General features: G+C 42.7%; 2 protein-coding genes across 5 annotated transcripts in view; one reads left to right on the plus strand and one right to left on the minus strand.

Annotated features, from left to right (window-relative positions):
• Positions 1-1322: 1322 nt before the first annotated feature.
• Positions 1323-5748, minus strand: irf1b (interferon regulatory factor 1b). 2 transcript variants are annotated; one of them, XM_030439101.1, is made up of 10 exons: positions 5573-5747; positions 4717-4809; positions 4159-4258; positions 3876-4043; positions 3688-3728; positions 3443-3563; positions 3190-3312; positions 3030-3058; positions 2752-2872; positions 1323-2083 (listed from the first exon to the last, which is right to left on the minus strand). In XM_030439101.1, exons 2-10 carry the CDS (start codon positions 4801-4803, stop codon positions 1977-1979), a joined length of 897 nt encoding a protein of 298 aa, XP_030294961.1. In that variant the 5' UTR covers positions 4804-4809; positions 5573-5747; the 3' UTR covers positions 1323-1976. The 2 variants fall into 2 exon arrangements, with proteins under 2 accessions (XP_030294961.1, XP_030294962.1); XM_030439102.1 differs by lacking the exon at positions 2752-2872 and having other exon boundaries at positions 1444-2083; positions 5573-5748.
• Positions 5749-14578: 8830 nt separating this feature from the next.
• Positions 14579-23537, plus strand: part of acsl6 (acyl-CoA synthetase long chain family member 6) — a 49933-nt gene continuing 40974 nt past the window's right edge. The window contains exon 1 of one of the 3 annotated variants that reach the window (XM_030437945.1): positions 14579-14667. Coding sequence is in view for 1 of the 3 variants with exons in the window: in XM_030437943.1 (XP_030293803.1) it covers positions 17481-17526 (46 nt within the window). In the remaining 2 variants the exon portion in view is untranslated. Of the gene's footprint in view, positions 14668-17168; positions 17527-22685; positions 22767-23537 lie in introns of those variants that run through there. The other 2 variants (XM_030437943.1, XM_030437944.1) reach the window with 2 other exon arrangements.

A 23537-nucleotide genomic window follows, 5' to 3' on the forward strand; every position in this document is an offset into this window, starting at 1 on the left:
TTACAGTTGTGCCTTTGTTTTAAAGGCATTATCACCTGTTGCCACCCACTTATCTGCACATTATCTTCCAAGTGGTTCAACAGGTCGACTTATGTGACTTCCAGTCATCAGCAGCCACCCGGACAAACCGGAACAGATTATCGCGATGAATGAAAAGAATCTCATTACCATCGAGTGTGTTCTGCCTGCACTGTGATTTATTACACGGGAAAACATCAGCGGCCACAAACATGCGGACGCTTTATTCTTTACACCCTTTTCCTGTCTTCATTATGGTGATTTATGTTGATTGTGAGTAATAATTAAGCCAACATGCATGGCTTAAGCTTAGTTTAACTTCATGATAACACTGTGATGACACTCGACAAAGACACTTCCTAAAAATGGGGATTATAGGGGAACCCCAGATAGTGACAGAGCTATTGATGCAACATGTTAATCAATAACATTACAGTCTCATTCTCTGTCAGTTGATTTATCTGTTTATAACTCAACGCTCAGTTATCACCGTTTCCCCAAATGATGGGGAAAGGGATGGGACAGCTAATCAAGTGGATGTAGGACCCCGAACTTTCCTACCTGAACTAAATGAAAGTAGGAAAACTAAATTAAAAAACAGAGCGGCGAAAGCTGGACCCCCTGACCTCCATCCCCAAACTAAGAAACAAGAAAGCCAAAAACTCTGAAACAACGTGAGAGCCGCTCTGTCCGAAGATGAGAGAGCCTCCGTTGAACTCCAACCCAAGAAAGGACAACAATAACAATAATGCATCAACAATATCCACATATTTTGTTATAGGAAGCCATTCAAGAAAGGCAAAGCAGCAAGAAACAAAAAGTTATGTTAAAAAAACATGATAAAGTGCACTCTGGGATGAACGTCCAGTGGGGAAAATGTGACAGATCGCATGCAGATTCCTCTGGAGCCACAAAAGGCTTATATATACAAACACATTTTTCACATATGCAGACATACCCTCAATGAGCTGTAAACACACTTTAATATGTAAAATTGGTGGAGTTACCTTTTAACTTGCAGTCAACTGAGCTCTAGACTTCCCCGAATAATTACCTTTCTTTCCTGAGTGCATTATATCCAGACACAGGTACGGCAGGAGATGAAGAGTTGTTATGAAAACCCAGGTTATGACCTGCCTGATGTTACATTTGATCACTCCTCAGGTCATGAAAACTTGCGGTTTGCTTGACAGACCAGTTTTTCTAACACCTGACTGTGTTGATATTAGACCTTAATGTTTTTTTTTTAATCTTTCCTCTTCACCCCCTGAAGACTTTGTGTAAATAATAAACACCCATATTCATTCACATTTGGATTTTTTTTATTTTATACAAACACACAAACAAAACAATCTGTACAAGAATATATACAATCGCGACCTGCGAACAAAACGTCACATCCTGCAGTATAGAGCTTTCACCAGAAGTTAATAGGTTTGTCAAAACGCATTCTTATCCCTTAAACTTAGATTTACGCTTATATAACGGAAGAAAAAAAAACGTTTTATGTTATATCAATGATACATGAACTACAAGTCAAATGTTGAACACACTGAAAATGATAATATTTGCATTTTGGCCACCATGTTCGTATTCATGGATGAGTATGATCATGTAGCTACATGGGCTGCCTGAGTAAAACAGATTCACATCAAAATGCCTTGAACCAGCCAAAAACATAGAGAATAAACAGTGTTGGTTGCTCTGACACAGCAGTGCACTTCATCATGTCTCTTCATGACTTCAGAGAAAGGGTGAGGGGGATAAGGAACGCTTTCTGAGCTTCAAACACATGGCACATGTGGGGGAGTTGTAGCTTAAGGTGTGACACCGTCCGTGACAGACCGGAAGGACGATGCTGATGAGTCAACTGAGATGAGGGGTCGGATGGAAAAGATGGTGGCAGGAAGAACTCTTACAAAAGTCCAAAAGGTTTATAGCAATGCCCTGTCGTGAAGTCAGCAGGGGAAGTGGGGGAGCTGTTGGCAAAAGCCGCTCCAGAAGTCATCTGTGGGAGGGTCTGCGCCCAAAGTTATGTACTGCGGGATATCGTCTAGTTCGTCGACTGCAAAAAACAAACAGAGGAAATCCAAGGTCAGCATGGTGACGAAGAGCACGTGTTGCACAAACTGAACTTAAATACCAAACATCTTTAAAAGTGAGCTAAAGTCTGAGAAAATAATCACGTCATGGTGATGTCGGCAGGGTCAACTCAGACCCAGTGTTTGAGGTTAACTTTTCCAGGCAACAAAACACAGGCTTTTAGATTGCATTATGGGAAATGTAGGATCCCAAAAAGGGACTAAAAGTCAGGATATCTCAGCCTCTGCTGCATCAACAAGAAAATTCTGTGTCTTGCTGGTTACCGAACTTCATGAAAGTGTGATGCCATATCGCTGGAGGAGCATCTTAAATAGATAGTTGCTTCACTTGACCTTAAAGGTGCAATATGTAAGAATTTTAGTGAGAGCACCGCTTGATACACAGCTAACCGAGCTAACTAGCAACCTGCATCTACTGTTAGCTGTTACTCTGTTGATGTGCTGTTTGTTTTGAGTATGAATGCGACAGGTGGCCGAGTCTTACGTCTCGCAACTTTTAAGGTATAATATTTTGGAATGCATACATCTGTAACTTCACTTTAAAGCCTGAGTGAGTGCTGCGTATCACCCTCTATATTTTACACCTAAATTCCTTAATTGCCAACATTAAGTGTCGACTAACAACATTTACCTGAGGAAGATTCACTCCACTGGCTCCCTGGGCTGGTGCATGCTTCATTGCTCAGGAACCCCGTGCCGTCTAAACTGCATGTTGTCATCCAGTGTGAGTCTTTCTCCAGTTGCTGGCAAATCTGAAAGAGCAACACTGGACTGAGTATGGCCAAAATATTCTACACAACTGGAATTTTTTTCAACATCAGAAAGGCAGAATAGGACAAACATGGGTATTCCTGCCAATGAAAAATGCATGCTGTTAAGAGTTGGAGCCAATAAGGAGGTGGTGCTTACCTGGATTATGTGGTCGGTATCGTCGAAATCTGGAAGATCACAGCGAAGAGAGAGGGAGAGAGAAGGGAAGGAGGATGAGAACGGCTCTGTGGTATCGATCTATCTGTTTGTATTTACTCTAATTTCACTTCATTCGTGCCATTGTGTGTCGCTGTCTTACCGGGGCTGTGTTCAGGTGAAACTTCAAATCTGTGGCAGAAGGTCTGGTTTGGAAAGCTCGGTCCTCCGATCTCAACTGACATAGACCAGTCGGGGACTTCAGACGGAGCCACAAATGAGAAATCTGCAAAGATAGGGAACAGTGGCATTCAATAAACTGCAATCAAACATTCAGGACATTTGGCCTTTAGTTTTTTAATCTGCACAGGCACAGGACAAAGCATTTCCTTTTCACGTTATCTGATTTTCCTCACCTTCCTCCTCGGTGTTCACTGTGCTGTCGACCGTGTTCTCCTGAGCGGAGGAAGTGTCCTCCACATTTGACTCATCCATGGGAGTGTCGCTGTCCTCTTCCTCCATCTTGACAATTGCGCTCTGCAGACGCAGATACAAAGACATGTTTGGTGAGACTCAGGAAATGAGAGAACAAAACAAGTAGCTTGTGTCGCTACTGCTCCAGTGCCTTTAAAATGATCTGGGTATCTGGGTCATTATTCACCTTCTTCATTGTCTTGGTCTGCTTTGCTTTGGTCCGTTTGTCTGTGCAGATGAAAGAAAAAGACACCCTGTTAACATCTTAAACAGCTTTTTGAGTTTGCAGAACAAACCGAGCACAGACGGAAAAAAAAGAAAAGGTAAGCAGCAGCGTCAATTCAAGCTCTGCTCGCTTCCTGTCAGTTATCTCACCTCTAGATTTTGGTGTGGTGGGCAACAGCCTGAAGACGCGCATGGCTTGGTGGCCCTTGTTGATGCTCTTGTCTTTCACCTCCTCGACGTCAGGCAGCGAGTTCATCGCGCAACGGAAGTTGGCTTTCCACGTCTTTGGGTCACAGGTCTGACCTTCCACGTACTTCCCTGCAAAAAAAACAAAAAAAAAACAACATCTTTGTTAACATCTTTATCCATCCAAACTAAAAGAAGAATTTCCTGCCTCTGTTCACAGTGAGCGTGCATACTTGAGCTCTCTCACCTGTGTGGATGGCCCACAACTTGAACAGACTCGCGTCCTTGTCCAGCTCCCAGCCGTGTCGGGCCGCATGCTTCCAGGGAATTGAGAACATCGTCTTGTCCTGTAAAAATACAAAGAGGACGACTGAGTTGGAGGGGTGGCTGCACGTTCCACCTCAAAACAAATCAGAACTACGAGCATTACTTTTTCCATATTGCTGAAGGCTGCCATTCAAACTGAGCATCTAAATATAGTTTCATGTTGAATTATGTAAACGTGTTATTTGCATAGCACAGTGGAAGATACAAAACAAGCTTGTGGCCTGTTTATAAGTGATGGTTTGTCTTTTTTTCCACCAAAATCCAACTTTTAAACAAACTACTCTAAAGGCAACGTGCAAGTGTTCTGTCCTCGTTAAAGACAAGGGACAACTAAACATAAAAAAAAAAGACGCGTGCAGCCTTCACTTCCCTGTGTAGAATTAACCTCCTGCTCCTACAACTAATACATTTCAAGATGTCTATGTCTGTACTTATTTCAATTGGCGACATCAAGTGTGGCAGGAATTGAGCTTCTCACCTTGTCCACCCAGTTCAGACCCGTGACGGAGTTCGACTCGATCATCTTCTCCAGCCACGGCCTCATTCTCATCCTTGTCACGGGCATGTTGACCTAAAACGATTCCGCAAAAGAGGGAAAGAAAAAGAGCAAATTCTTTAGATAAGGACTGCTGTGTGTGATCGTACTGACAGCAGATGAGTTCTCGCATCTGCCTCAGCTCAGATTTACTGTTGCCCGCTGCTGGAGGAGGTGGAGGAGGAGGAGGCGGAGGGCGTGTGAGAGAGGAGTTCACGGCCGGGGCAAACAGGCAAACCGGGGTGGGCGTTTACGCGTATGAGTACGTCGCGATGGACCAGAAATAGTTTCCTCAGTAGAGTGTTTTAAAAAGTCTTTAGCATTGGGAAAGTGCACAAAATGGACGTGGATTAATTTTTGCAGTGCAAAAGTTTTCGTGCAAGTTTATTCTCTCCGTGCGGGACGTTTATGTCGACTTGCGCCAAAAGTCCGCTGTGCGCGGGGAGAGCGCACGCCTCCTCCTCCTTCAGCAGCATGCCTTTAATATAACACATAGGTTTCGTGTTTGTTTGTTTGTCTTTTGAATTTTCATTCAGTCATTTCATTAACCCCCCTGTCGAATCACTTGCTGCACGCATGTGTGCAAGAATGACACAAACTTTACCACCAGAAGAATTGAAATCATACCTAAGTTAGTCATTTAAGGATGCTAGAGGCTTCCTAACAACTTTATCTTCCTGTAAATGTGTCTATTATTTAGGATAAAGGATAAATACATGAAAACATATATTTTCTTAAATGTTAAAATATGAGGCATGCATGCAAGTAGAATTGATACATTGATATCAAATCAACTTACAAATTTTGCTTGGTCTATGATCCGCGAGAGGAAAAAAATGCGCAAAAAAAGGTTAGTCCAATTGGTTTGAAGTTGCTTTCTTCCAAAGGAGCGTCTCTTCTCCGTGTCTTTGTATTTTCCACCTGAAGACCAGAGTAGATCAGAAGCGGGTACTGTCTGCTCTGTGGAGTCCGTCGCGTTTATATACAGTGTAGTGGGTTTTCCCCCGGCTGTCCATGGAGGCGGGCCCACTGTAAAAAGTGTCGGCTCGTACAACACATGTGCAGCAGGTAGACTAAGATATCTGTTCAACAAAGAGCACTTGAAGCATTTTCTCGCGTGATAATCACTTGGGATGTTTTTGCCATTAAAACCCCCTTCTTTCTCACCCCTGGATGTGTTTTAAAGACTCCACAAGATCAAGTTTAACAATAAAAATCAGATGAATGTGGGGTTTTCTTGCAGTGGGATCGCGCATGCGCCGCTCTGTCCCCAATTCGGCAGCAGACCTGTTTCCGAGAAATCACGCTGTTAAAAGCAAGGAGGAAGTTTACGACAACATGGGTTGATTACAGGGGGCCCGTGCACGTAGGCACGACCGAACCTCAGACCTGAAGGAGCTGACTGACTGTCAGTCACAATACAGTCACCACGAAACACTTTTGCAGAAATGGCCTGTTTATGAAAAGTCTGCAGGCTTACATGCAGAAAGATGAATGAAAGGATGGCAGGTGATAAATAAAGCTACTTTTTTATGTACTGTCGTGTACAGTGCACAGTTATAGATGTAGTAATAATAATTATAAAACAAAATGTAGCAGTTGTGATAGAGTCCGTTATATAAGTCTGGTTTGGAGGTTGTGTGGAACTTATTACAAAAAACAAACCAATATGCATATAAAATGTGAATATAAAGATAATAATAAAGTGCATATTTCAAACAACCTGCACACGCCCACACACACACACACACACATGCCCACGCACATTCACCCGACAGTTATCAATGTTGACCTCGTGCACAGTCCGGTATGATAAACATCTGGGGGGACCAGCCCTTCAGCATAAACAGCCTTCAGCTGAGAAGTCGGGCATTTACAAGAAACGGTGTAGTAATTTCAGACGGCCAGCAGGGGCGGCCGTGCGGTGCAAGCCGGTGTCGTCACAGCTCGAGCCTCCATGCGCCGCCGGAGCCGTGATGATGACACAGCGGGAACGGGAGCTGATGTGAACCATGCGGAAGCTGCAGCTGCGTGGGCTCGATAACCAGGCTGCGGACGCACACATTAATATTCACACTGACACGTGATTCGCCGAGAACTGAGGCGAGCGAGTGAATAAAGAAAGAAATAAAGAAGCCAGCAAATGATGAGTGTTGTGAAACATTTTATCATGTTCTTCTTATTTAAAAAAAGAAGTATTATGGGGCTTTTTCTCTCACTCTGTCCTGCTAATGAATCCCAGAGCTCGGGTTGTATAACAGCACAGCTCTCTGTCTTCATGGGAATGTTGGAAACCCCGCAACGTGTTGCAGTGACCGGTGGCGGTGCTGCTGTCCATCTAGGGGCTTCCCGTGTGGAGTGCGTGTGCGCGCCCCGCGACGGCTGCGAGCCTGAGATAGGAGGCTCGAGTCCGCGCACGCGTCTTGGAGGGAATGGCGGGGAGATTTCCAGCGGAGTTTTCACCGGCAGTTAGTCTGTGGGGTTTCCCACTGCAGGCTCTCACATGGATTCGTAGGGGAAAATCATCCCGGTTTTCACAGCTATAACTGTTTTGTGACAGGACTCCTGCCGGTGGGTGACATCAGTGTGCAGAGAAAGGTGTGAATTATAGGAATTCCCTGAAGAGGCTGTCGAAAACCACATGCAGCTGTGCAGATGACACTGTTGTGCTGAGCTGTCAGATCAATATTAGACCTATAATAAAGACATTATTTTAGAAATGCTCCAACTTTAGTGTTTACCAACTCTTTTATTTATATTTCTTACTTTATTTTACATTTATTTGATCAGGAAATACATGTAGACAATAAAAAAAAAAGCACCAATGTAAATGCTTAGTAACCATTTTATTTATTTATTACTTTATTTCACCTTCATTTTACCAGGAAAGACATGTAAATTGTTTTTAAAAGCAATAACTTTTAACTTTAGTTTTCCAAGAAATACATTTAGACTTCGTTTTTAGAAAGCACCAACTTTGGTATTCAGCAACCTTTCTATTTAATGTTTTACTTTATTTTCCCAGGAAATAGCTTAGATATAGATAGATATTATTTTTTAATAAACCAACTTTCAGTGTTAGTGTTGTACAACTTAGGAACCATTTATTTTATTTTTTACTGTATTTTATCTTTATTTTACCAGGAAATACACATACATTGTTTTTAAAAGCACAAACTTAAGTGCTTAGCGATCTTTTTATTACATTTTTTACTTAATTTTACCAGGAAATATATGTAAATTGTTGTAAATTGAACCCTTTGACTTAATTTTACCAGGAAAAAACATTGACATTGTTTTTAAAGCACCAACTTTAGTGATTTAAAACTTTTTTATTCTATTTTTTACTTTGTTTTACCATGAAACACAGGTAATTATTTTAAAAAGCCCTGACTTCAGTGCTGACCAACTTTTTATTTTATATTATATCTAAATTAGTCAGTTAAATTATATCTGAACTGTTGTGAAGTCAGCAGGTTGGCAAAAGCCGCTCCAGAAGTCATCTGTGGGAGGGTCTGCCCCCAAAGTTATGTACTGCGGGATATCGTCTAATTCGTCGACTGCTAAAACAAACAAAGGAAATCCAAGGTCAGCATGGTGACGAGCACGTGTTGCACAAACTGAACTTGAATACTAAACATCTTTAAAAGTGAGTCAAAGTCTGAGAAAATCATGAAGTCATGGTGATGTCAGCAGGGTCAACTCAGACCCAGTGTTTGAGGTGAACTTTTCCAGGCAACAAATCACAGGCTTTTAAATCGCATTATGGAAAATGTAGGATCCAGTGTTTTTGCACCCTTAAAAGGGACTCAAAATTCTGTGTCTTGTTGGTTACCTAACTTCACAAAAGTGTGATGCCATATCGCTGGAGGAGCACCTTAATTAGATAGTTGGTTAACCTGACTTTAAAGGTGCAATATGTAAGAATTTTAGTGAGAGCACTGCTTGATGCATGGCTAACCGAGCTAATTAGCTACCTGCAGCTATTGTTAGCTGTTACTCTGTTGATGTGCTGTTTGCTTCGCGTTTTCTTTCTCCCGGTGAGCTCCCTATATAGTGACTAGGGAGTAGGGAATGAGTGAGTGGCTGTGTTCAAAATCACTCATCACTCATTCCCTATTCCCTATAGTCACTATATAGGGAGCTCATCGGCAGAAAGAAAAACGTACTTTCAGACACTACTCAGGCGTCGTTAATTACGTCACTGCTGTCGAACAATTCAAACATCATACATCAATGCTGGGTGTGGACTTTGCGTTTGTCTGCCTTTTTTTCTCAGCACAATGCATGATGGTAAATATTGCTTAATTAGTAACCATTGGTTGTACACTACTTTTATGAGATGCATTGTGGGTTACTTTGAGTCCACTATATAGGGTATAATAATTCCCACTAGACATTCGGAAAGCACTACAAAATGGCGTACTCCCTATGTGGTGCATTATATAGGGATAGTGAGTGATTTTGGACACAGCCATTGTTTCTTTTATAAGGGAGTCCTGAGCATCCTTTTGGGAAGCTGTTTAGGCCATAACTATAAACTTCACTCACACATGCATACATACTACACTTACACATATATACTGGTACTGAGCACTTGTACATACATACATACCACACTCCTTGTAATCCCTTAAATATATCCAGTGGTATCATGTTTACAAATGTAAAAATGCAGTCTCCAAATGTGATCTTGGCTTGGCAGCCTTGTCGACTGGCTGTTACTCCATCCCCTCTGCTCCCGGGTGATAACAGTCGGGTCATAAAAATGTGATGGGAACATGATATGGCACAACAGCAAAACACTTAGACCTCTAAACTAACTGTCCTTTAGAAATATATATATGAACCAACACCAGCCACCTTACTATTTCCAAATTTCAGCTTAAATCTACTTTATTTACAACCTAATCTTTTGTTTTCACACCCGCAGCGATAAATTCCTGCACATTCATTCCACTCTGTGCATACAACGATGGTAATTCTGATTATTTAGGCCACCTGCAAGGATAAGACAGTAATTTGAGGCTTTGGGACGAGGCAAGCAGCTTGAGCATTCAATCTCCCCCTGGACCATCTGCTTTGACAGCTCACTGACAGTGGATCAAGTCAAAGCCCTCACCAGTTCGCCTGTAAATGCACCACGACCTCATGCCTGGGAGGAAGGTAGGGGGATCGGGAGAGTGTAAACAGCAGGATACTGATATGATTTTTTCACTGGGAAAGCCCGGTGAAATCCTGTTACATTGAGTACTCGGTTCGTCACTCAGCAGCAAAGTAACCTGTTTTCTGTTTCTGGATACTGGCCGCAGGCATTTCAGTATCGTCTCCTTTTCACCGCTGGTTGTTTCATGTGTGTTTACAATTTAAACCGTATATCATTTTTGTCTTTTGTTGAACTGTCACTGGTTGATATAAACGTCCCTTACGTGCCTCAGCGGATGATTCCCTCTCTTTCTTTTCTCACATAATATTTTCCACCGCAGCCACTCCTCAGTGTTGCCTGCCAATTCACCTGCAACCCACTCATTCACACACATGCAGCTCTTTGGTAATAGGGCCACGCTTTGTTTTACAGGGTTTTATTTATGTGCTTATAATTTCCAGGAAGCCCTGAAAGAAATAAGTATGTCCAAATAGAACGCAGCAGGAATGAGACCTACAACCTGTGAATAAGTAATAAATTAGCATAACACAGCATGAAAGTTGGCATTTTTGCACATCCACTGACCTCATCCAGAATTTTAAGGTGTTGTCGTTTTAATTGGTTACCACAATTTTTTGAGATTTTACCATTTTTTACTTAAATACATCAGTATATGGACCAGTATAAAGCATTAATCTAATGAGCCCATGACACCGATGCAGCCATTTGGTTATTTTTAAGGCAGCAATGAATTTTATATGTTTGTAATCATGTTCCTAATAATCTCATGGAGGTCCAGCAAAATAAAATCATTTGGTTCTAAACACAGTAATAAGTTATCCTAAAAGTTTGCACTTTTGCACGTCCCGTACCCTTGTCTCGAAGTCAGTGGGTTTTCTTTTTAAGTGGTTTTTGGTTAGATGTCTGAAACAAGGTCTGAGGTTAACGCACGCTTAAGAGATTTCAAGTTTCGTACATAAAATGAATCAGTAAAATACCCCACCAGCCAATTAAAACCATTTATTTGTCTTTGTAAAAAAAAGTTAGCAGTTGCTAACAAGTGGTTCAATGAGACTATAGAGGCTCTCGGTGACATTAAACACATTTATGCCTCATAAATAAAAGAAAGCATTAAGACATATGTGCAGGAAACTCATTCAATTTAGATGTGGATAAGAGACGGAAGGAGACGTGGGGAAGAGTGGAAAAACAGGGACGATTTGGGTGGAGTTAGGTGATGAATGACTGATAAACAAGGAATGTGAGAAGAGTGCTAAAAATATGTTAATGGGAAAATTTGGACAACATGTTGATCAAAAACAACAGACGTGAGGAAACACATAAAGTTTCCACGATTCACACTGAACTGCTTCAGGCTGATCGAGTCATTTATTACATCATCACTGCAGGTTTCAGTCCAACCGGCCTGCTGATGAAGAGTTTTACTCAAGTGGTTTTAAACTTTATAGCACCTCCCTCAGGCCAATACATGCACTGTTCACAATATCACAGTGACACAATGTACTGTCCTCTAAGTTCATCAGGAACAAACTGTCTCTGAGATCTTCCTCTCAAGTCTTGTTAAAGCAACCATGAAAATATAACTCAGGCCCTTTACTGCAGCACCATCACCACAAATTTTTGCAGTTAAGATCCCACTTTGGGTAAAAGTACACTCAGACAATGAAAAAGACTGTGACCTGAAGTATTTTTTTTTATCACAGGTAGATCTAGGCTAATTACAAAAGTGTTTTTCAAGTGTTGTACATACAAGATCTGCAATTTGAAATTGGTTATTCTGTCTCACACATCACATAATTTAATTTATACGCATCCACCCATCCTGAAAGAAAAACGTTGTATTAAATATGTAAAGTTACTGTTTGTAACTGATTGAACAGAGGCTTTATAGATAATAAGTACTTTTAACGTGATAAGCAGCATTTTACTGTAGGCGTTGCTGTTTAAGCCACTTTAAATCAAGTAGCGTGTCCAAAAGAGCCATTAGATAAATCCGAGGGTAGGTGAGATGATCCATGGTGTAGGAGAAAAGGGAAAAAAAACTTTCTGCCACATATATTTGAATGATATTTTCGGACTTCTGTGTCTTTTTTGTGACATATTGCAGAGTTTTACCTCCATGGGCCTCAAACAGCTATGAGACAACTGCAAGTTCAGAGGTGAATCAACTCTCCAATAGACAGGAAGCCCCAGCTATACACTGCTTTTCAGCAAGAGGTTGAAGTGTTATATTTTATCAGGTCATCATGTGCTATTTACATAAAAATTCTAGCAGCTAAAATTGTCAACTAAATTGACAGGAGTAAAAACAGTGTTTCGTTCTGGATGATAGAAGTATGATGTAGCATAAAAGGAAATGCTCAAGTACAGATACCTCAAACTTGTACAACACCTACAAAGGGCGGGATTTTAAAGCCTTTTTAACCACACCATGCTTAGTGTAAATATGAACAGCACTTAAGGGACGTGCTTATAGATTATAAAAGGAACATTAAACAGGTGAGTCCCTGTTTGCAAAAGGTTCTTACACTTCTCCGAGTTGGCACACTGCCTGACAACACTGTTACTAATTAAACCCCACTGCAGCAGCAGGGGCGAGGGCAGCAGTAAAACATGGTCGGAGGGTCACTGAGTGTATGTGACGTCACACTCCTGATGGCTGATGCTTATCTTTGGTGCTGTAAAACATAGTTAGGACATACGAGGAGCCAGAAGCTGATAGACAAGACATGCGTTTGTATTGTGAATTCAGTGTTTTTATAAGACTTGACCTGCTGTTCCGCCTGGAAAACGTATTGCTCAATTTCATATACTTTTAGGGCTTTGTACCGATCATTACATCGCATTTGAAATCTTCAGACAGTAACTCTGGACCAATTACATCTGCAGGGGCAGCTGAGAATTCACAAACCACTATCACTGGTGTGTTTAATCTCTACTTTGCTCTTTTAACTATTTAAACTGTTAAATTTGACTGCTGTTATGTAAGACATTTTGTCTTGCATGAACAAAAGAAAACCAGCAGCCTGAGGGGGGTCATGCATCTACTACTACAGTAAGACCTGCATATGACAGCGTCACTTTGTTCAGCCAGCTTTCAGTTTTGCCCAGTGGCCATTCAGGGTGTTGCAGCTAAAACCTCCCCCTGCAGGAGAGAAACTCCAACAAGGTCAATAATGACTCTTTTTGCTATAATTTTTTTTTTTGTCCCATGGAGGTTTTTTATTTGTAAAAACTTTCCTTGAGCTGAGAAACATTCAATACAGTCAAAGATGGAGAAACACACTCTGGGAAGTCTGCATTTACACTGTGAACAGGAGCCTCTCCCAAACAGCTGATGAAAAATCCGACATTTACTTGACCTCTGAAATGTGTTCTTTCATTTTCAGGAGGCAATTCTTCACCAGAAGTCATATGACGTAGATACTGTATGTTGGGTGTGTTTCTCCGTGCATCTCCTGTTGACTTCAATACAGCTGGCACCAGAAAAGTCTCTGAAGTGTGACTGTCGCGTCCAGTTAACAAGCTGAAGTATCCTCTGTGGTTGTGGATTTTGATTTGCATGTTTTCGTTCCCTTGTATAATTCTGCTGTCTCCTACCCAACTTTTTGTGTTTAACCTCAGGCGACTGACTGGTCAATGTCCAGCTTCACTGCTAAACATCCCTCTTTTTTTTGTTAGTAGTTAAGGGAAAGTCTTGAAGGGTGTACACAGAATGATAATAAGAAAAGAAAGATTAACAGTACAGAGTCATACTTTTCATCTAGTGCAGACTTCTAATGCTCTTCGTAACTGCACGACTGTTTCTTTGCACTCTGTCAAATGTTCTCAGCTTTCTTCTATACAAAAAATTGAAAAAAATAAATAAATAAATAATTTGTCTGATACTTCCAGAACAGCTTTTCTTTGTGTGCAATACTCAATATCAAATGTGAGCATGCTAACCTACTAAACCATGACGATGACCCTGGTCACCCTGCTTGCTGGCCGTTAGCTCAGGGCACCACCGTACAGTGCAGCCTCACAGAGCTGTATGCCGCTGCCAACTCTTGTTATCAAGCTTTTCATTTTCTCTACATCACAAAACCAATATTTCTTTGACTGGCTCATAAATTATGATGCTTTTCCTGGAGGATTTTTTTTCCTGTGTTTTAAGTAAGAAAAGGACATATTGAACTTGAAAGATAAGGGATCCCCAATTTATTACCATCCTGTCAGAGAAAGGAAAAGGAATGCTTATGTCCATTATCATCCTTTTTGACCCCTGACCTTGACCCCGACCTCTCGTCTCTATGATAACATGATAACACAATTTTAACAGTGTTGTGATTTAACCACTGAGCAGTTCTAGCTCATCAGATTGTTTTTCTTCTCTTGTGTGTACTTTGATCACATCGCAAAATAAATAAACTAAGTCATCAGCGCCCTCCCCCAAAGCCACATTCACTCTCCTCGTGTTCATGCTGGCAGACCACAGGTACCACCGTTAAGATTTCCACAGTAGAGTACTTTGTAATTTCAGTATTTTCTCTCCTTGTGCATGTGTTTGATCATTTTTTACCCTCCTCTTCCATGAATGAACAGGTTGACTGCTTGTCCTCTTTTCCTCTGTGTTTTGTGCTCTCTCTGCGGTGGAAAAAGAGAAGAAGAAGAAGAACAGGAAGGTGGCGGGCGGTGCTGCTGCGAGCGACAGATTAGAAGTCCTGACAAGTGACCCATTTAATAAGGTCAGTCACATGACGGCAACAACCATAAGACAGTAAGCATGTCGGCCACTACTGGAGACACTTGTGAGGTAGATGAACTCGCAGGCTGAGTCAGTGAATGACTGTGTATGGGATTTAAATGTGATTTATTGCATTTTGACTGCTGTTGTTGCACTTAAAATGGGGCGTGAGGCAGTTAAGGTGCCCCAGTATTCAGAATTCACGACAAAACTTTTTTTTTTCAAGCCAGTTCACATACACACAAACACACACACACACACACACACACACACACACACACAGTCAGTCAGACATAATGGTCGAATTAAAGTCAGAGCAGCCCAAAAAGTATTGTCCACTAAGACTGCCGTTCTAAGAGTTAGAGTTAGAATAGTTTGTAACTAAAGTCAACATGTAGAGACGGACAAGTGGATAGATGAGTCTCCATGTACGGCGTGTTGATGTGTAATGTTCCCGGCAACCTCTGTAGTCTCATTTAGCCACTAGCTGGGTGCTAAACTGGGAGTTAACCAGCTTGGCAAGCATTCACACTCAAGACCTCCTTCAATGGACCCGGCTAACTTCAGTGAGCTGGGTTTGGTGCCCAGTTAACTTGAATGGGGATTATTTATGTATCCACCGTTTTACAGATGCTTCTTTCATAATGTTAGCTTATGTAGCTCAGGTGGTAGAGCGGGCCGTACATTAATCGATAGGTCACAGGCTCAAATCCCTGGCTCCCCCAGCTGCATGTCGAAATATCCCCAACCCCAAATTGCTCCTGATGAGCCGTTGGCTCTTTGCATGGCAGTCTCTTCCATCAGTGCATGAATGTGTGTGTGAATGGATGAATGTGACACGTGTGGCTGCGATTTGAGCGGTCAGTAGACTAGCAAAACCCTGTAGAAATGCAAGTCCATTTAAAAAGTCTTTTTGGGACGCAGCGCATCACGTGATGATGTAATTACACGGTTTGGCCACTACAGAAACTGGCTGAGAAGCCTGCCTGTATTCCTAGGGGGTTGCACTATGACGTTTGATTATATCTGGATATAGCCATGGAGAAGGACCCTCCTTCATTCCTATGAAAGCAGGATGGATCATCCGTGTTGTGGTTTAGAGCCCGGCTAACTTGAATGAGGATAAAATAATTTAATTGTGTGGCTCTTCTAGACTTTTGAGAACGTATCGGACCTAGTGACTCCAGTTATGACGGTCAAACAAGTCACTCCTGGGGGTTGTAACCAAGCCCCCAGGAGGAGTGCCAGTTTTTGAAGCCAGTTTTCATAGTGACCAAACCATGTAATTATATCATCAGGTGATGCACTGCAGCAAAAGAAGCATCATTCGGTCCAATAAAATTTGGATGTAAGCTGGGCACTAAACCAGAAGTCAGTTCTAGTGTGTTCAGTCTCTAGTGTGCACGCTCTATGGGCCACACAACGCGGATGATTCAGGTATTTTCAAAATTGGGAAGTCAAGCTTTCTTTGGCTTCATGCACCACTGAGCAGCTTTCATAAGAATGAATGGGGCTCCGCCTACAAGACCGCGTCCAGTGATAAAACATCTGTGGTTGTTGTATCTGCCATTTTACAGATGCTTCTTTCACAATGTTAGCTTATGGGGGTAACGTGACGATGTCATTACACAGATCAGCCACTACGAAAAACTGGCTCCAATGCCTGGCGCTCCTCCTGGGGGGCTTGCACTGAGCACCTTTCGTAGGAACAAACAGGCCATGGTCTCCAACGCGATGTCCAGATTTGATATAACGTCCTTTTGGATTTCCTTCTTGCAAAATGTTTTATATGCATTCTGTCTCGGTGACCCCTGCTATACATTTCAGAGCGCCACATTCAAGATTTGTATCATAAAGTGTTCCCATCGTTTGTGATGCAGTCAGATTTAAAGAGATTAAAAAAAAAATAAAAAAAAAATATCAGAATGAATGTTGATGTGATTTTTTAAATTATTATTATTATTTCATGTGAATATGATTCATTTGGTCCTCTCTGTGTGTCACCCATGCTGTCAGTCACCCACTGCCTCAGTCACCAGTTTTTCTCAAGGTTACTTTAGTTCAGTGGGAGTGTCTTACTGGACCACGTGATCCTGATGCGAAGTTACTCGGTGTCAAAGCTGCGCTCAGCTGCAGGGCTGCATGGTGTGATGTGCTGCGGACTAAAAATAACACCGCTTCCTCTTCAAACAATAAAACATTCACAACGTTTCAAACGAGAACATTTACTCATGTTTGGATGGGGGGTTTTTTGGGGTTGTTTTTTTTATTTTTATTTCTTAAAATTAGGTTGTTGCAGAAGAGAGAATTCAAAACGCCAGAATCCATAGCGCTGCTTTCAAGAACATCTCCACCAGATTTCACGATTATTCTCACAATGAACGAGATAATTGAATAAAGTCGTGGCTAATCCCTTTTGCACCCAGAATAGAGATATCACCCCTGATAACCTTGGCGTCGATCGCATCTTCCGTCCGACCTATAAACCCTCTCGTTTCAGCAGGGGTGTCTGCCATTGCGCAGCAGCCAACTAGGGGAAGGTGGAAAATACAGCAGAAGGAGGAGGAGGAAGGATGCTTCAGTAGGCTGTCAGGGTTTGTTTCTCCAAGCCTGCCGGACATCATCACACGCCATCCATCCATCCCCCTGCCCAGCTCCCCCACTGTGGTCCGTCTCAGATATATTGTCGCCCCCCACCCCTCCTCCTCCTCTCTCCTCCTCCTTAATCTCCCAGATTGTTGGCGACTTGCTGCAGTCGATGCTGCAGTTTTGAGCCGCTCCTGCACCGGGACCCGCTGACTCAATGAGAAAGACATGCTCGCATTCGTTTTGGTCTCTGGGTCGCTCTGGATTATATTAGGTGAGTTCCGAATCGTGTTCATTTTTGTTCTCTCCCCCTCCCGCTTGTTCATTATTTGATGGTTTTGCATGGCGGGGCTGTGGCTGGAGGCGATGCACCTGTCTCTCTGTAGAGGATGAGGCGCATCGCGTTGCCATTCACTGCCGGCTTTTCTCGCACACCCGTTATCTGCTGTTTTATTCCACCTCGCTCCGTCGAGCTGCTTCATCGCGCTGTATGCTGCAGTTGACGCTTCACCTGCACGAAAATGACGCCGGTGACATCTTTAGATTCTCCTCCCAGAACACGTGTATCATACCGGGCCTCCATTCAAACGCGTAACACCCCATTCCGAAATAGCTGCGCGCTCGGATTGCCTTTTTCTTTCCCCAGGCCTTATTAGCTTAAAGGATGCTTCCGTGGCTTCACCTTCCACCAGGTGCTGCGGGGTGGACCGGGCAGCCCATGCGGCTCGAAGCATGTGGCTCATTTTCTGCACATCTTTGATTCAGTTTCACTGCGTAAAAATGCGCTTTACTCCGAGAAGCCACAGCTCAGACAAAAGGACTGTGAGCAAAACGGGAGAGAAAAACGTGTGGTTTTGAGGCCGACCAGCTGCTAAGGTCGTGTGACATTGTGCCTAGACACCGGACACACGTCATTAAAAGGAATGAAATACACTGATGTGGCGGCCCTGTTTCAACGCCTCCAGGCGAGGCTCGTACCGGGCGGTGCAAACATCCACCCGCCGGTCATTTATTGCACATTAAACATCTCGGTTTGCAAGAAAGCCGGTTGTGAAACTCAGCATTTTTTATTATTTTTTTTTTCGTCTGTGATGTCCTCCGCCACGTCTCTGTGATGGAGGGAGGGAGGATGAGGGAGGATGACGCGCTATCGGTTGAGCGCAGCTGATTGGACGGAGCTGTCCAGGAGAGAGCGGTGCTGAAATCCTGCGGCCTACCGGCGAGCTGACCGGCGTGCTCCGCTCTCACCGACACCACCCCCCACCCCGGTTCACACAGCCGGGTGTAGGGGCATCGGACGGGGGTTAGAGACACGGCTCGTTGACCTCTTGTCGTCTTCTAACATAGGCGAGGAGATCCTTTTTTTTTTCTTTTTTTTAAAGATATAATCCCTTTAAAAGCAGAGAAGATTGGTTTTAGCAACGTGTCATGGAATCAAACAGCGTAATCCGTCATTTCCGGAAGGAATGCATGCAAGCATTCATTATAAATAAACAGGGTGGGATCTTGTTGTATCCCTCCGCCTCAGAGTATAGGTCGTGAGCCGCAGCTGCACGGCGTGGTTGCTAAGTAACCAGCAACCAGTAACAGTTGGGATTTTTTGTTGGTGCATTAATATTAAAAATCTGCTGTTACAGGCCTGCAGGGGTTGTATTTTGAATACGACAGCCAATCAGAAGTGAGGCCCACGTTTGCTTAAGGCACCCTGAATAGTGTGGCTGATAAGAGGAGCCCACCCCAGGGAGACTCACCACACCTTTAACCTGTCGTCCCGTCCCGACACCCTGCTGCTCCTCCGTATGAATTATTCATTGTAATCACCATCTAGTGCAGCCCCGCATGGCATGTAAACCTATTCTTTTTCCCTCCTCAATATTTCATTGAAAGGACGGTGGTTGCATCGCTCCACCCTTTGGAGGAAAATACCCAATGATGTTTCATTATTCAAGTATCCTTAAGGTAGCACATGGCCCATGTTAGCCAGAGGAATAATGACTCTAATTGTGTGACTCTTGAGTTTTTGTGTGTGTGCTTTTTGTCATTCAAACCACCTCAGAGTCAGAGGGATTGTGAAAATGTCGAAAGAAACCTGCAAATGAAAGACAAACTGCGTGACTGCACAAGATGACAGGATAGATGTTGAGTGGTCAGTCTCGCCCGCTGTGTGTTGAAAGTCTGCCACTGAGTGTCAGGAGTAATGAGACCAATAGAGTTTGTGCGTGTTGTGCACCGTCAGCGATGGGATATAACTACATTCATTAACTGAAGTACTTTTCCAGAGGTGAGCGCCATAGAACTGTTCGGTTCCAAAATGAGACGTAAGACATGCCACATTTTACACGTTGTATATATTCAAAAATAAACAAAATGCTCGTAGAAGAACCTGAACAAATAGGATCGGTACAATTTAACTTAAAAATCAAGAATGACTCTACAAACCAAGCTTGTCAATACGTTTTTGTCTGAACACCAATGGTGGAAAGTCAAATAACAAGTACATTTACTAAAGAGTTCAGGTGCAATTTTAAGGTACTTACTTGTACTTAACTTCAGTATTTTTGTATTATATTACTTAATACTCCACTACATTTGTTTGATACCATTGGTTATAAGTCGCTTTGCAGATTGAGCCAAAGTCAAACGATTTCAAATTCATTAATTTAATCTGCAACTGGATTAAAAAAACAAAACAAAACAACAATTCCCATAATAACAAAAAAAAAAAGAATCGGTCAAACGAAAGTATGTAGGTTTTACTTTTACCTGTACATCTGATACTTAACTACATTTGTTGCCAGAAATATTGCTTTTAATACTTAGAACAAAGGATATTAGATACTTAAAGGAGGCTTATTATAATTTTGCAGTTTTGTCCTTTAGTGTTATAAAGGTTCTTGTGCATGTAAAAGAGACCAAAAGTTAAAAAGCCCAGAGGCTGCACCAACAGAAGCTTCTCTCTCCCACAGAAAACACTGGTCCTGAAACACCTCCTCAGTAGTCCCGCCTTTAGTTTCTGTGACATCACACAACATCACCATGTCACACATTTGCATCATTTATGCCTACATTCATACAACAGGTGACGCTAACCGAAAGCTGAAAACACGACAGAGCCGACCGGAGACATGTTTAAGCGATGCTGAGTCAGGCGTGTGTGAGCCAACCAATCAGAGCAGACTGGGTATTGAGAAGGGACGTGCCTTAAAGAGACAGGAGCGCTTCAGACAGAGGGGGAGAGCAGTGCTGTGTGAGAAAACTGATGTGTTTTTCAAGCACTAAAGCTTGGCAAAAAAATAAATAAATTGACAGCCATGAATTCTACCTCAAAGAATATGTTTATTTCAAGGTTAAACTGAGTGTCATGTCTATCAGGGCATGAGAGCTTGTGATATTATAACAACCAGTTTTCAGAGCCTAAAAAACTTTCTTCCAACCATTCCAAAAGTGATTCTGAAGAAAGAATACGGATGCTTCAGGTTGGTAGACTAAACAATCAACTATCTTACAAGGATCATTGTGGCTGATACTAATGACAATAATCATGTGACACCACATACTGTGATGCCGTGTAACCGCGATTTTTTGTAAGATGGTCATCGGACCGTGAAAATCTCACACTGTTGCAGCCCATGTCGGACAAGTGCTTTTCTTTGTGCAGCAATCAGAGTTAAGTTGATGATTTTGAGATTAACTCTACGTATTGACTCCACTCAAGTCTCATTCCCGGTGTGATCAATAACATCAGCCGGTCTGGGTGCTCCCAGATCCGCATGGCAGCTTTCCGTCTGAGTGGCTTTTTTTGCTGTCTCAGCATTCAGCGCGTCCACTTCCTCATAGTGTGGGATGCTGGATGGAATAATAGCTCAGCCCAAAGTGCTGAACCAGGTCTGTCTGCCCGTCACGTGCTCAAGTAGTTCTCACGCAGATCACTCTTCTGTGTAATGTACAACGCTGTGCTCGTTTGGTTTTTGTTTGTATTCTTTTCAGATAGAAAACACAATTTGTTTCGCAGTGACACAATAAAAGTCCTTTTGGAAGTGAGAAAACCCTTCAGGGAGCAATGTTTGATCCTAAAAAGCATAATGTGCGATTTCATGATTTCATCTAAAGGAGGTCTTCCTTTTTACCTCAAAAATGAACAATGAAGGAACCAGTACTATGTTGGTTTATGCCCTTTTTTCTCATATCCTTAAAAATGCAGCAGTAACCACAAAGGTTCACAGGTCCCATGACAGGGTGCATGTGCAAAAGCGTTTCCAGCTTGAAGGATTTAACATTTTCAGCATTTATCTCAAAAAGGAATATAGAAAAGCGACCGATATCTCTCTTAGCCGATATTGTCGACCGATATTGGATTTATCGGCGTCTGCGTTTATGTTGTCAGATATGTGTCGTGTGAAATTTTCTTTTTTCCATAGATAATAATGCAGTAAAACAAGCTTCAGATTAGTTCAAGCTCCTGTAAAGAAGATAGTCTCATTACCAATTTGTCAAATACTGACGCTTTCAGATGGCAGCTGACTACCAAAAGAAGCTCTAAATTCCAAGTTTCAGTGATCTGACGTCATTTTGGACACTGAAGTTTATTGTTAAATTAAATATTGATAGAAAAATGTTTGTCACCCCAATACTGGTAAAAGTCCAGTATCGGATGGGCTATAGTTTTTTTGTTTTTACGTGTCTTTTCTACCGAATTTAAAGTGTGTCTGCACAATTAAAGTCAGCTTAATTGAAATCGCAACATCCAAATTGCAGGAAGCTGAGAATATCTTAAGGTGTAAAAAAAGGTTAGGTTAAAACAGCCGTATAACGAAGTAACTGCAGAGATGTCATCAACATAGTTCACAAAAATATATTATTATTATTATTATTATTATTAATATTATTATCACAATATGATATTTTCACCATATCGTGCAGCTCTAAATCACAGTATGTCCCTAAAAAAAAGTCAGGTAGAGATGCACAGGCCTGCCTCCACCCTCACTTTGACAGTCAAATGAAATTGGAAGCAGCCTCATTTAAATGTGCAAATATCGTCGGCACGTTCATTTCCATACGTGTGCCCGCAGCGGTGCGTACATTGTGTGTCAGTATGCCAGAGTGAGTGAGGAGGGGAAGATGAGCGCAGTGGGTTTAGGTAGAGCGAGAGGGGGAGGGAGGGAGGGAGAGAGAGTGGTGGAGGGAGGGGCGGGCCGGTGGGTGTGGTGAGAGTGTGCGCAGCGTCTGCCGAGCTGAGGGTGGTGTGATACGGAGGCCAGCCAGGCCCAAACCAGGCCGAAACGCATCTCGCTGCCTTCCTCTTGCTTGCCTCAGCTTAATCTGGCCGGTGGCAATGGGAAGGTAATCACTAGTTTGCACAGGGTGATGTGATATCCGCCTGAGGCCCCTTGACACAGCACACACACACACTCACACACACACACACACACACACACACACACATACACACACACACGAATACACAGAGACACATCACCCCTCACCGGCTGCCTGGCTGCCTCCGACGCCTTTGTAAGTGCCGCTGCCTCCACCGCAGCTGCTTTAACCCTTCCGCAATGCAAATACAGTTTAGATCTTTTTAGCCTGTGCTTGATCTTTATGTCTCTTTTTACCTCAATGCTGCACCTTTAATTTTAACATATTTCTGAGTGTAGAATTCCTGCTTAACTCCCTCCCTTCGTTTCTCTGCAGCGTGTTATGAGGTTTTTCTTTTATGAATGATGACTGCAATAACCTGTTGTGCTGCATCTCAGTTCGGGACGGGAAATGGCTTTTTCCGGTTTTTGTGTGCACAGGGTGTAACGGTGTCTGTGCAAATGTGCCTCGGTAGCGGTGACAGGAAGAAGTTGTGGTTTCACTCCTCGAGGGTGGTCTCGAGTCGAGTAACGGCAGACAGCGATAAGGATGAGTGGTTAAAAAGAGCGAGAGATTAGGTTCTGCTGTGCAACGATGATTAAGCACCCGTGGTTAAAATAGGAAAAAATAAAGATGTGGTGCAAGTTAAAAAAATTGCATCTAAAGAAGAGGAGAAAGCCGAGTGGGACGTCTTTAAATAGAGTGCAGTAGTGAGGTTACTACTGGTCATCCGTCTCTGTGCTAATAGGCTGTAATCTCCCCACGCTGGACTCTAATCATTGGTGACGGCCCTCAGATGGGCCGATGGGGTGGGACTTAAGGACGGGGAAGGGTTGCGTTTCCTCCGCTTTAAGCCTCAGAGGTCACAGGAAGTCTAACGGGCCCATTCACAAGCCTCTAACATCCCTGTTAGCTTGCGGTGCTCAC

Source organism: Sparus aurata, chromosome 13 (genome assembly GCF_900880675.1).
Source record: "Sparus aurata chromosome 13, fSpaAur1.1, whole genome shotgun sequence".
Lineage (NCBI taxonomy): Eukaryota > Metazoa > Chordata > Actinopteri > Spariformes > Sparidae > Sparus > Sparus aurata.

Excerpts from the sequence above, each read along its gene's own strand:
- irf1b (XM_030439101.1), bottom strand. The coding sequence starts at position 4,803 with ATGCCCGTGACAAGGATGAGAATGAGGCCGTGGCTGGAGAAGATGATC. Across the intron at positions 3,564-3,687 it reads AGACCAAGACAATGAAGAAG|AGCGCAATTGTCAAGATGGA; the intron begins GTGAATAATGAC and ends CTGCGTCTGCAG. Across the intron at positions 2,873-3,029 it reads ATACCGACCACATAATCCAG|ATTTGCCAGCAACTGGAGAA; the intron begins GTAAGCACCACC and ends TTGCTCTTTCAG.